This window comes from Drosophila ananassae, chromosome 2L, assembly GCF_017639315.1.
Source record: "Drosophila ananassae strain 14024-0371.13 chromosome 2L, ASM1763931v2, whole genome shotgun sequence".
In the NCBI taxonomy this organism is placed as follows: domain Eukaryota; kingdom Metazoa; phylum Arthropoda; class Insecta; order Diptera; family Drosophilidae; genus Drosophila; species Drosophila ananassae.
The window spans coordinates 21244931-21257958 of record NC_057927.1 but is presented as its reverse complement, the minus strand read 5'-3'; the positions used below and the strand labels follow the sequence as shown (position 1 = coordinate 21257958).

Below are 13028 nucleotides of genomic sequence, written 5' to 3'. Positions count from 1 at the left end.
CAGTTGGGTTCATGAATAGTCCGGCGATTCGCTGCAAAAGGTTTCATTGTAGGAAGAGGGCATTCAGTATAGTTTGGACAACCACTGGAGACGGATCGATTGTGTATCAGGATATCAGAATACCATGGAGAAAACCGGGCAGAAAAGTGTAGACCAGGATGCCGATTCTATCCATAAGAAGCGCGATGCCATCTGGCCACTGGTTCTATTCTATATCCATTTAAATATCCTCGGTGTATATGGGATCTACGTTCTGTTCGCCAGCGCCACATGGCCCACGATTTTATTCAGTGAGTGTCAAGGGTTAATCAGTGTTCAGTGCATTACTAATTGGTTAACTTTTGCCCTCTTTCTAAATGTTAATTTTCACATATTCAGCAAGTGTCCTAACGCTCTTTGGAACCTTGGGTGTGACTGTGGGTGTTCACCGGCTGTGGGCCCACAGGACCTTCACCGCCTCAAAACCCCTGAAGGTTTTCCTCATGCTCTGTCAGACAACCGCGGGACAGGTGAGTTGATCCTCCCCCTAAAACTTTTACCGACTACGCAGCTGTTAAAGCTTAAACTTAAATATTAGTCGAGACTTGAACCAAAGTGGTACTATTAATTTTTCAGGGCTCCATATATAGTGTGGTTCAGGCCCATCGCTTGCACCACGCCAAGTTCCAGCAAAATGAGGATCCATACTACAGTAAACACAGCTTCATGTACGCCCAGGTGCGTGGGGGTCTACTGAGATACTCTCCCCAGCAGGAGGAGTTGCTCAAAGAGATTGACATGTCAGATCTGGAGAGTGACGCGATTGTTATGTTTCAAAAGAAGTGGGTATTCGATACCTCTATTTTTATATAACATATTTTATTTATATAATTTTATTAATTTCCTTGGCAGATTCTACGTTTTGCTGTACATCTTTGTAAATATTCTGTTGTCGGTGAACACTCCATTCCAATATTTCGGCGATTCCCTAAGTGCATCCATGTTCGTGGGATTCTGGCTGCGCAGTCTGATTGTCATTAACCTGGGAAACCTGGTCAACTCGTCGCATTTCATTTGGAGCCTTCACAAGGGCTTCAAGCCGGCGGACTCCAACAGCATTTTCCTGATCACAAAAAGCTACTGGCCGCAGTTCCATTATCTCCTGCCCAGGGACTATCAAAGCGGGGAGTTCGGCAGCTATGCCACTGGAATCGGATCGGCCATGATTCGGGTTTTCGCCGCTCTCGATTGGGCCAAGGATCTGAAGACCTATGGATCCGTGGCCGTGCGACAAGGTCTCACGAAGGCGGTGGAGACCGGTCGGCCCATTGTCGAGTGCATCGAGGAGGAAGTGGGTCTCGAGGAGAATGCTCTGCCAGCCAACCACTTCCTCAACCGGGAGAAGTTTATGTGAACGGATTGCATCATCCGGGCTAACAAAATGATGAGACAAATGGTCGTCGCAGTCGTAAAAATAAAATTTACCGCCAACCGAGAGGACTGCGGAAGGGGGAGAGCAAACACTGAACCTAATTATTGGTCAGCATAAAAACATGGTAAACATAGGTGCAGTTTCGTGGGCATGAAATGGAACTGGAATTGGAAGTATTCAGGCGCGGAGGCGGCCGTCTGGCAGCAGGTGGGCGTGGCTGGGCGGATGCACTTGTTGCCCAAGAGTTAACCGACAAGTTCACAAATCATAGTTCAATCTAATTATATATTCGTCTCCTTATCCACTCCAAAGAAAATTAGATGAAAAAATAATGCACTGCCTTTCCTCCATATCTTCAATCTCTTAAGTATCTCTTCATTTCTTTCTGTGTATCCCATGGGTTCAATTTCCAATTCAAGTTCGTCTATTTTTATTTCTCTTTCGTCTGTTTACAGATGCCAATTCGTTTGGCAATAGGTGCGTTTGCTTTCCCATGCTCGGTTCGGACGGGATCGAAGCGGATCGGACTTCGGGAGGAGCATCAGGTGCTCGGAGCCGGCTTTATGGGTTGCGCCTAATGATTTTATTACTCATACGCAATGTGTGTGCTCAGTGGCTGATTGATCCGTCAATATTGACTCCGCACTCAGTTGGGTCTGCCCAGAAGCCTTTTGCCATCCTCAAGTTTGCTCATTAAACTTGGTTTGGGCAAACTGTGCGCATCAGCTAGATCACATCGATCGATGCTAAAGAGCCAGTAGGCTTGACTAGCAGGCCGGCCATTCTAATAGTGGTACCTCCCCCTTTCGCACGTACATATTCATAAATTTTCTGGGTGTGAACATACCTCACTCAACTCTCGACTCGGCTCAAGTCAACTCCACTGACTCACATTCGTGCCAGCCACTTGTACCAATTCCTAATGACTCCGCGGTGAAGTGATTACTAATGAATTTGCCAGCTAAAAGTAGCCACACTTGAAATATTTTATTATGAAAAAAACTTTAAATTACATTTATGGCTATATGAGGGGGTTTACAAAGTGATTTTTCTGCATTTCACACAGCAACTGTTTTTAGATAAGAGTTCTTCGTTGTTGTCTTACCAATTCTATAGAAACATCCTCAGTGTATCCCTCATTACTTTGAACAATTTTAAGCTGTGGCAAATCCGAGATCCGTCCCGCTCTGTGGCAAATTGCAGTCGCGTCGCGTTCTGCTCTTTGTTTAGTGTTAATTTGTTTTCCATAAACCGACTCGGCGACATTTGAAGGTTGCACAAATACGTGGAGTACGCAAAATGCTTATGCAATGCCCCAGCCACCAGATTGTCTAATACGAGTCACTACCTAACGCCTAAAACTCGATACTGTGGCGCCGATTGGGTCAGGTGGTCAAGTGTGTGTGAGTGGATGCTGAAAGGTCAGCCCTATTCAATAGAGCTTGAAAATTCAACAATTCACGGCCTAATCGGTGGCAAATTGAAGTCTCCTGCGCATGAATGGCAGCCGTTTGAGCGTGCGGCTGGCCAAGAACGCTGGAACGGGAAGCGATTAGGCCACAAAAAAATAAAACCACATATGTTCGTATAGGCAAACAGATTTAAGTACAAAACAATAAGAGAGACTGCCATTGTTTGGAGGTACTTTTTCGGCCAGAACTCATATAAAACGCTGACAGTGCGAAAAGAGAAGCTGCGCAATATATCAAAGTGGTTTCCAATGATTTCGAGTTGGCTGTTTGTTTATAAACAAAGCAGAAGCAAAAACCCAAAGCACTCCCTCGAGCCAAGTCTTTAGGTCTCCGGACAATTTGAAATCTTTGCATAATTGGCTAATGGTCAGGGCTTACAACATCAGCACCTCATCAGCTCAGCACCACATCTTGCAGAGACACCACAACTACACACTCTACAGTGTGTCGCGATCAAAGGGATCGGTCGCGTGACACTGTGAACGTCTGCGAATTTTTGTTGACCCATAGGTTTCAGTTTTAGGGTTGTTAAATCCACTTTACGATCGGTCAGGGCTTCCTTTGGCTGCTTGACTGTTGGTTTTATTTCGCCGCGGGTCCGATGCTTTTGCTTTTGGATTTTAATTAAGTTCGGTTTCTGTTTCTGTCGCCGCGGTTACGTAAAGAGAAAGCCACTCTCGTCTCCGGTCTTTGGTCTTCGGTCTATAGTCTTCTGCTTTTGGTTTTTCTGCTGCTGTTTTTGCTGAGGAACTTCATGATCATCGAACGGCTTTTGACTTTGGTCAACACCTCACCCATATACACTGGCACATAATACCGCAGATGAGTGGAAGCCCAGTTTAGTTAAGATGACTGACTGGGATTGTTAGAAAAAAAACGAAATATCTCAGCATGCAAAAGGAGAGATTGTCGTATGCAAATGGACAGGGCAGAATCGCAGAATTCACAGAAAATAGAAATCGATTGCGAAAGGTCTAAAACCAGGTCTCATTTAAATAACCCTCAAATAAATGGAGAATATAACGGGGATATTATTTAAAGACCCTTGGCAACAGAGCCTTAAACAGAAAATTTCATAGTTCTTTTCATTTTTTTGTGATATATTTTATTTATTGCAAATATCACACTATATCTTTGGATATTTTATTGTTAAATTAGTGAGTAATCTATAGGAATGACCGCAGACTTCTTGTCGGTCGAATCAATGGCAGGTAAAGTCTCCTGATTCATAATAATATTTAGGTCTGGACTTTTTGGTACTGTGTTTTATTAATTAAAAAATTAATGAAACATTAATCTCAATTTCGTTAAAATGTTTTTTATTTATTTTTAAGCCATTATTATAGATATTTTACATATCATATATGTAAATAAGTTTCAAAACTGTAATACAAAATTTGAGCTAATACTTATTTAACTTTTTGACCTTTTTGTATTATGTACCTTAGGAGCTCGTTTTTATTGATGATGGCTTATGTCTAAACAAAAAGGAAAGGTCAGAAAACATCGTTTGATTTTTTCAAAGGGCAAAAGGCCAAAACGGTTTATAATCATAAGTACTGACTTTTGTCATCAAATACTTCTTTTCCCAAACGGTTTTTGACTGCTTGGTAATTACCAAGAGCCATTCCCCCGTGTCTCTACCAAGTCTTAAACTTTACATCTGTGGAGTTTACCGCAGAAGCCCAGTTTGACCCACTGAGGCATGACACCCAAAGCCCCACACATTTCGCGTAAATTCGAGGTAGCAGTCTGCCGACTGCGCTGCCACCAATACTGCGGCCGAAGTCGAAAGCCGAAGTCTCGAGACAATGTTGGCCGAAGCTTGAAACGAAGCCGAAGTACAGGTGTTGGGACGTACCTGTGCACATGTACGTACATAGGTGTATGGTGGCATAATCTTGGCCTTCTTGTCCGTCTCTCCATTTCTTTTCTTTGGCTTTGTGCGTCGGCAGCCCAGCAACGGAAACTCCGTCAGTCAGTCGGTCAATCAGTTAGCCGCTGCAGTCGACGTCGCTGTTGACGTAGTCGCCGGCAGCACTGCCCAGGTGAGCCGCCAAAAGCCATAGGTAGGAACTTATACTTTTGGCTACGATCATTTGTCTACGGGACGGCGCCGCGTTAAGTTCGTTAGACGCGGAAACCGCAAAGAGGTCCGCACACCACCACGAACCCCAAAGGGCTGGAGTTAAGGTGCCTTGAAAAGAAAGCAAATCTCCGCCACCAATTCCGACTTTACCAAGTATTCCCCGGCTGCAATTAAGCCCGTTGAGTGGTGGTACTTTGTGTGTGTTAAGTTGTGAAGAAAGTGAAGTTACGAAACGCGGTTTCCGCCGGCAAAGCCATCAAAAACCCAAAAAAAAAAATAAAATAAAAACGAGAAAAGTAAATAACCAAAAGCGAAAGATCTTTTAAAGCAAAATGGGTCATCTTTCCACATCAGAGCGCGTGTGCAGCAAGACGCCGATTCCCGGCGACGCAAGTCCTCCACCGCTTTTGGCCAGAAGGGCCAAGCTGGCCAATGGCGATGCCCAGCAGCAGGTGCGACGGGGCGAGGACTCCTCACCGGAGCTCCCGCCTCGCGGCAAGCTATCTCTCCCACAGAAGGAGGACACTGCCAAAAAGGTCGTCCCCCAGTCGATCGTCAATCACGTGCCCAAGGACCAGATCAACCTCGAGGAGTACAAGCGCACCTTTATTGGTGACAATGTGCTCGGCTGGCAATTCGAGGCTCCCCTCAAGTGGGACAAAGTCATCCAGATCTCGCTCCTCCATATCGTGGCCGTCGGCGTCCTGTTAACCTATCCGCTCCACAGGCTCAACTGGTACAGTGTTTTTTGGGGTAAGTATCGGGCCGAATAGTGGGCCATCCAATCCATTCATCCCATCCGGGATTGCGTAATCTCCGCTGCCCCACTCTCTCTTTCTATCGCCTCGTATTTGGAAATGGTGGTTGGGGAAAGGTGTGGAAACAAAGAGTCATCTCAGATCGATGCTGTACACAGAGAGAAAAAGTATGTTTCATATAAAGATTTTGTAAAGATGGTTTAATAGCATGGGGTTTGAAAAATCCATTCATTTCTCCATTTTGCCACATTTTGAAATATGTATAATTTTTACCATCGTTTGTGGCTTTTTCAGTTTGTAACTTGAAACTCTGTCCATTTTAGGTATTTTTTTCTCTCGGTGTCTGATGTATGGATGGTGTCGCTGATGATGTTTTCTTTACGGCATCGTCGCCCTCTTCCGAAATCTGTTTCCCCACCAATTATTTGCAATTTAACGCGCCCGGTGCCTTAAGCCCCTTTGGCGTTTCCTTAGCGGCCCCCGGGCTATTGCAAAATGCGTTCCTCTTGTTATTGCCTTTAATTGATTGCTGCTTAACATGCTGTTGCTGCCCCTCCCCCTTTTTAGCCTCTAGCTCCGCCTCTGCCCTTCAGCTTCTTTTTTTATTTTTTGGTTATACGGCATGTGTTGAAATCTCTTTCATTTCATTGGGTTCAACTTCGAGTTGGGGCTTAGGTTTGGGTTTGGGTTTTGTATTTTCTGTTTTCGGTTGGCATGCAATTTCAGTCTCAGCACAAAAATTGACTGACACAGGTGGATTGTGGAAAAGAAAACCAAAACGTACTAAGCCAAATATGTGAAGGGGAGCGAACAGAGAAAAAGAATCGCTTGACACAAATTCAAAACTTAAATTTGGAGCTTCCAAAGTCTCAAGACTCGAGTTAAATTACCAAGGTTCGACCAGAAATTTCTGGGATTTTCATCCAATACTCACTATAACATTTTGTCGATTCCCAAAGTCAAAGAGATGATTTATCTGGCGGCTAAAAACAAACTGATTCGGTTTATGAGCACCAGACATGCGAAGAGCATGGCAAGGCAAAAAATCAGTTGACATTGAGACGATTTCAAGGGGGCAGACAACCCATGGAGGAGGGATCCTCCACAACCGTTTTCGTTTTCATTGGAATTACCACAGCATACAAGGTACTTCCCTCTTAATGGCTGTCCAGCGAAAAATGCCTTAATACCTAGTCATTTTTAATATTTATTACGCATTGTGCGGGCCTGGTAGCAGGGAAAAAAAAGTACAAGAGAAAAAATTAACATTGAAATGCCGGGAGTATCCTTGCACGAACGATGTCCCTATTTGGGGCGTCGAGCTCGTAAATATTTTGGCAAATTGCCGGTCGAACGTGCAGCGCCTCGAGATTTTTTAACCGCCATGCTGGGGAATTATCATCTTTTGCCGGTTTCAGAGATGGCGAAAATTGTCGTGTTGATTAAGATCGGTCAGGTGGAAACGAAGGGGAATCCGGGCAAGCATAAAGTTGGGGAATTACATAACATTGGGCGCTAATGAAGATGGGCAAAAAAAACTAATATTTATATAAAGGCAAGTCAACGCACTTTGCACCTCAGGGACGGAGTTTAGATTTGTTTTTTTCATACTCGTAGGAGCTATCATAGTCTCGTGAAAATGGTAATGCAGCTAAGCTAAGCAATTCAACGATCTCCGAGTTAATTTCAAATCTAATTCCGGCAGATGAACTGTGAAAAAACCTGAACTTGACCCTTGCATTACCCCTTAGTTGCGTTACATTTGAAATGCAAATGGTCCAAATAGAAAATGCGCTTTGTTCAAAAGAAATTAACATTGCAATCGATCAAAAAATATATATCTGACATTTTCAAGGTTAAACAAGAAGCAAGCAAATAGATATATGCATGCATATTTATGACTCCTTAAAGGTTGCAATTTACCTAAACATGTACCTTGAAGAAATAATTTAGAGCGAGCAACCTCTTTGTCCTATTCGTGAGTCCAGCTTATTGGACATTGAGTTTTGATATTTCCGCACTCTATGGTTTAATTGTTTTCCGTTTTTTATTTTTTTGTGAAACAAAACTGGTTTTTGTCGCAACACCGCGAAGGTTAATCTTTTCCCCAATCAATCGACCGATCGATGAAATTCCCATTCAGAGAAATCGTTAATAGTTCATTAGTTCGATGCCGAAATGTGCGAGGCGTGAGCATAGACACATAGTCACTATCTAGTATATTCGAGTTCCCCCCAATCGATGCTGGGGAATCCGTGGATCGTTAGGTGCTACGGAAAACCCCTTTGTAGGATAAATGATGCTGGGATCATTACCTCTAATTGCGCACATCGCCATTATCCAATTCGTCGAGAGGGTGACAGTGGCACTTTGCATATTCTAATTGAGGAACTAATGGAAGAGTAAGTCTGGAGAGGAATTTCGCCTGTACCACATGCGGATGATGATTGTTCGAATCGTGATATGTCATTCACCATCCGGGCCTCCTCTAGACTCAAATTGGGCAGTACTTCCCGCCACCGTCCGACCTTGCTGAGATCTCGACTTTTATACTCCATTTGTTTGTCGGCAGAATTAACACCCAGCCTCAAATAGCTCAATTTGCGGAAATGTAATTTCGGGTTTTTCTTTTCGTATTCAATTAACACGCCTTTTGTCCGAAACGGAATCTAAATCTGAATCTTTTATAGCTCAATATTAATATATATGTTTGTTTCTTTCTGTGTGTCTTACAGCGTTCTTTGTTGGTGGCGTTGCCGGATTCGGAGTTACCGCCGGAGCCCACAGATTTTGGACCCATCGCAGCTACAAGGCCAATGGGATACTCCGAACCCTCCTTATGATCAGCTACTGTGTCGCCGGACAAGTGAGTTTTAAATAATTATGAAAATGAGGAGGATATGGCGACCTCTGACAGACGTAACGCCACCTGAAAGACTTGTCTCGCAATTTGCCAATTCATTTGACGCGACACCTTTGTGATTTATTTTTTTTTTTTTTCGGGGCTGTAATGCAATTAACATTAATTGCATCATTAAGTATAACAACTTAATGCCTGTTGCGGCTGAAAAACTGTAAAATTGACAATACCAACTACTTGGCTCTGCCGCAGCAGCAGCAGCAGCAGCGACAGGCTAAAAGTGCTTTGTGTATCTCAAAGATACATTTGTCTTATTTAATGACTGCAGCGATTAAGCGCAGCCAGCAGTCACAGTCGCAGCCGCAGAAGCTTAGCTGGAGACTGGAAAAAGATATATCCGAGCGACCTGTAGATTAAGAGGAACAATAAAATTTGATGGCGTGTTAAATGAACCCCATTGACCCACGAAAGATGCTTAGATATACATTGCTTCACAAACATTAACAAAATTGACAAATTTGAAACTGGAATAATTATAGTTACTATTCCCTATTTTCGACTTAGTAGCAATTAACCTTCACACTACAATTTAAGTAATATATTTTTTTGAGATACGATCTATAGCTTCCTATTAATCTTTTTATTTTAACTATTTCTTAACTCGTATTCAGAATACTCTCTATGACTGGGTTCGTGACCATCGAGTCCACCACAAGTACTCGGAGACGGATGCCGATCCGCACAATGCCAACCGTGGATTCTTCTTCTCCCACGTGGGCTGGCTGATGATGTTGAAGCATCCGGAAGTTCTCCGTCGCGGTCGTCAGATCGACATGTCGGATATCCTGGAGGATCCCGTCGTCCAGTTCCACCAGAAGTACTTCTACGTCCTTAAGGTTATATTCTGCTTCCTCTTGCCAACAATAGTGCCTGTCTACTTATTTGGCGAGTCCTGGTCCCTGGCCTTTGCCCAACAGTGCCTGTTCCGTTACGTTAGCAGCTTGAACTTCACCTGGTCCGTGAATAGTGCCGCCCATCTCTGGGGATCCCGCCCTTACGATAAGTAAGTATTGGTTAAAGTTAAAAATAGGTCATAAATTTTAATTTTTGAATTGCAAGCATGATGATCAAGCATTCAAAAAAAAATTACCCACGTTTTGTCACCTCCATTTAAAAAATTTAATAAATGGATCAAAATAATCGAAGAGCGAAGCGAATTATACAAAAAGAACTATGCAAATTATTGATTGAATTGATTTAAATATTTTGACCAATGAAAATTATTTACTATTATTTTTTTCGTATATTAACCTATTTTACTAACCTATTTTAATGTTTCCGTAGGCGTATCATGCCCAGCGAAAATATCTTTGTCTCTGTGATTGCCATGGGTGAAGGCTGGCACAACTACCACCATGTGTTCCCCTGGGACTACAAGGCAGCTGAGCTCGGCAACTACAAAGTCAACTTTACCACCATGGTGCTGGACGGTTTCCACAAGCTGGGATGGGCCTGGAACATGAAGCAACCTTCTAAGGAGCTGGTGCGTCGTATTCTGGAGAAGTACGGAGATGGTAGCCATGTCTCACAGGGCTTGGACTCTGGAAAGGATTATGCTGCTATCGGAGCTAGCCAGATGGTGGGCAATGTGCACTATGCCGAAGTGCCCGATCCGGAGCTGGAGTATGATGCGGAGTCGAGCAGCACGGAGAGCGCCAAGCTGGATGAGAACGAAAACGAGGGCGAGCGGATGAAGAAATCCAAGAAGATGATCTGCACCTAAGAATCAGAGAGCACAGAGCTAGAAGACAGAGGGAGAGATATGGGCTCGCGGATCACAGATGGGAAGGATCATCACTTAAATATGCATCTATGTGTCTGTATCTATTCAGAGAGCGAGGGCGGGACATAGTCGATAATCGTTTTTAAATTAAACCCTATTCTATCATTATTTGTACAAGACACTTGCACCGCAAAGGTTACCACTCACACACAGATACACACTCACACACACACACACAAACACAAATATACACCCACATCCACTCATTTTCGATAACTCCATTTGTGTAGGTTTAGGTATTTAGCAGCTTAGCACGGTACGACATAAGTTAAGTCACACAAAAATTTACATATAAACGACAACCACAAAATAGGCTCTTCGTCTAACAAAACGGCGGGACAAATAAAATGAAAATAAATATTTACAAATAAAAACCGTTTGCAAATCCAAAGTGAATTGTATTTCAATTGGTGGATGATGATGATGGATCGAGTTTGAATATTGTCACCTGTGTGAAGGTAAATGTTTCATTTACTTTGCGTAATTTGCAATTTTTTTGAAACTATGGAATTTTTCTATATTAAACTGCGAAAGTAAACATTAAACATTCAGTATTTACTTCTGACATTTAGTCATCACCGAAATAACTATAAAGCGTTTCCAAGATTAAGTCATTTTTAAAACTTCGAAATGAGTCACTGAAGTGTTCCTTGCAATACCAAATTCGATATGGTTCAACCAACAAAAAGTCTAAATTTCATTGGAAATCACCTTTAAATGAGACATATTTTTAATCTGTTTTTGAGAAAATAATAATTATCATATAGACCAAGAAGGGCAGCGTAACTTTGGGCGGAGTCCAAGCTAATAAGCCCTTGTCGTTAGATAGGCTTTCTCTCTGAGAGCCATTTAAAAAAAATCTAATTAAAAAAACGTTGTATAGGTTTTGATGGACAATTGATATACAAATATATAGACTTCAAAGGGAATCCTATTCTCCTTGCCATGCATTCTGGTGATTAATGAAGAGATCTGACAAATCAGAAAATCGGAAACAAAATTTGAATCAATATGTTTCTAGATTTTGTTTTGGATTTACCCAGAATCGATTTTTGAAGAATTCGTCTTGTACTTAAGATTCGGATGTGTTTTGGCAAAGTTATAGCCTTTGAAGTGAACCTTATTGTCGTTCCCTCGCATTCTCTTAAATTTTTTAAAGGAGTCCGGAAAGTATGACAAAAAATCGGAAAAAAAATGTTCTCAGATTTGGGTGTGCATTGATGGAGAAACGATATTCAAAACGTTCGGTATTCCGTTTAAGAATCGGATGCGATTTGCCAGAAATGAAGCCATCACAGGTGGTCATACATACATACATACAAATGTTCCTGCAATCCTTTTCCCAAATTATAAAATCTTCTGAAACAGTATGAAAGCAGTAAAAACTTACTAGGCATTACACTTTCTTTAAAAAAAATAGCTGTAGTTTATACAATCGGTAACTCGAATAAACTTTTATATATTTTAGGTGTAGGATTTGAGTAATATTAATTAAATATGAAAAAATCAGCCAAATTTGCATAGAAATCTTACCGGTGAGTATACCTTTCTCCCACTCGTTTGAGCCCTCTCACCCACCATTTTGCCCTATTTACTGGCCACAGTTTACAGACTATGGCGAAATAAACAAAATCACACGCTGGCGGCGATGAAAATGAAAATGGGAAATGGAAACGACAGATGCGATCGCATTTTTTATCATTGTCATCCAACAACGTCATCTGAATCACTATATACCATCGTGGGCTGAGGAGGAGGCGGGATTCAGGTGAAGTTAGACGCTGTTTTAGCGCCAACTGGTTTCAGTTTGACTTTGGACTACGTGACCAAAGTTACATCGAACCTTAAGATGCACTTTGAGACGCAGGAACTGACGCAAGGAAGCTGCGCCTAGACGCTGGTAATTGTTCCTTAATTGATTGCTCCACCACTTGCCCCTGAGCTCCAAGAATCTGACGAGGCCTACGTGCACTTGGCACGTACGCCATATCCAAGATCAAGAACCTTGAAAAGGTTCAAGCCTTTAGACTCAAGGGGAATTCCTGGAGCACTTGATATTTATGACTTGTGCTGGACAATGGGGAATCATCTGGGAAACCCTTAATCATTAAAAACCTTCAAGCTAATAGGTTGCACCTTTTATTATCTGCAAACTGCAAAATAAATTCAGATCACTTTCATCCAGACCTTATCAGATTAAAATCAGAATACATTAACTTTATATGAATATTAATTTATTTTATGCCATCCCTTATAAGATAAAAATATCTTAATATTTTATGCAGAAAATGTTGGGCATTACAGCAATCATAGATTTTAAAATTTACATTAATTCAAAGTATTTGGCATAAAAAAATTTTCAAAACAAGATTATAAATCATGGAATCATGCAACTCAAAGTTAAGAAACGTTTTTTTTGTCTTCGTAGGCCTATTGCCGGTTGTATGGAAGGTCAAGTGTTTTGCCAATATCAACAGCCTGTGCAATAACAAAAAAAATAAACTCAAAGACCCGATCATTGTCATTGTCATCGTCATCTCATTAGCGCCCAGTGTGGTACTCATCGTTGTCTAATTGGTGACGAGCCAGTGGACA

General features: G+C 42.1%; 2 protein-coding genes across 2 annotated transcripts; both read left to right on the top strand.

Annotated features, from left to right (window-relative positions):
- Positions 1–60: 60 nt before the first annotated feature.
- Positions 61–1743, top strand: LOC6498990 (acyl-CoA Delta-9 desaturase). Its single transcript, XM_001955515.4, has 4 exons — positions 61–290; positions 379–509; positions 616–821; positions 892–1743. Exons 1-4 carry the CDS (start codon positions 125–127, stop codon positions 1391–1393), a joined length of 1005 nt encoding a protein of 334 aa, XP_001955551.1. The 5' UTR covers positions 61–124; the 3' UTR covers positions 1394–1743.
- A 3228-nt stretch (positions 1744–4971) lies between these two features.
- On the top strand, positions 4972–10824 carry LOC6498991 (acyl-CoA Delta-9 desaturase). The gene is made up of 4 exons (XM_001955514.4): positions 4972–5725; positions 8466–8596; positions 9262–9653; positions 9935–10824. Exons 1-4 carry the CDS (start codon positions 5305–5307, stop codon positions 10371–10373), a joined length of 1383 nt encoding a protein of 460 aa, XP_001955550.1. The 5' UTR covers positions 4972–5304; the 3' UTR covers positions 10374–10824.
- Positions 10825–13028: the final 2204 nt, after the last annotated feature.

Bases quoted from the DNA above. Each gene is read 5' to 3' on its own strand.
- LOC6498990 (XM_001955515.4), top strand. From the start codon at position 125: ATGGAGAAAACCGGGCAGAAAAGTGTAGACCAGGATGCCGATTCTATC. The intron at 510-615 runs GTGAGTTGATCC...TTAATTTTTCAG, and splicing joins GTCAGACAACCGCGGGACAG to GGCTCCATATATAGTGTGGT. The intron at 822-891 runs GTGGGTATTCGA...TTTCCTTGGCAG, and splicing joins ATTGTTATGTTTCAAAAGAA to ATTCTACGTTTTGCTGTACA.
- LOC6498991 (XM_001955514.4), top strand. From the start codon at position 5,305: ATGGGTCATCTTTCCACATCAGAGCGCGTGTGCAGCAAGACGCCGATT. The intron at 8,597-9,261 runs GTGAGTTTTAAA...ACTCGTATTCAG, and splicing joins GCTACTGTGTCGCCGGACAA to AATACTCTCTATGACTGGGT. The intron at 9,654-9,934 runs GTAAGTATTGGT...ATGTTTCCGTAG, and splicing joins GGATCCCGCCCTTACGATAA to GCGTATCATGCCCAGCGAAA.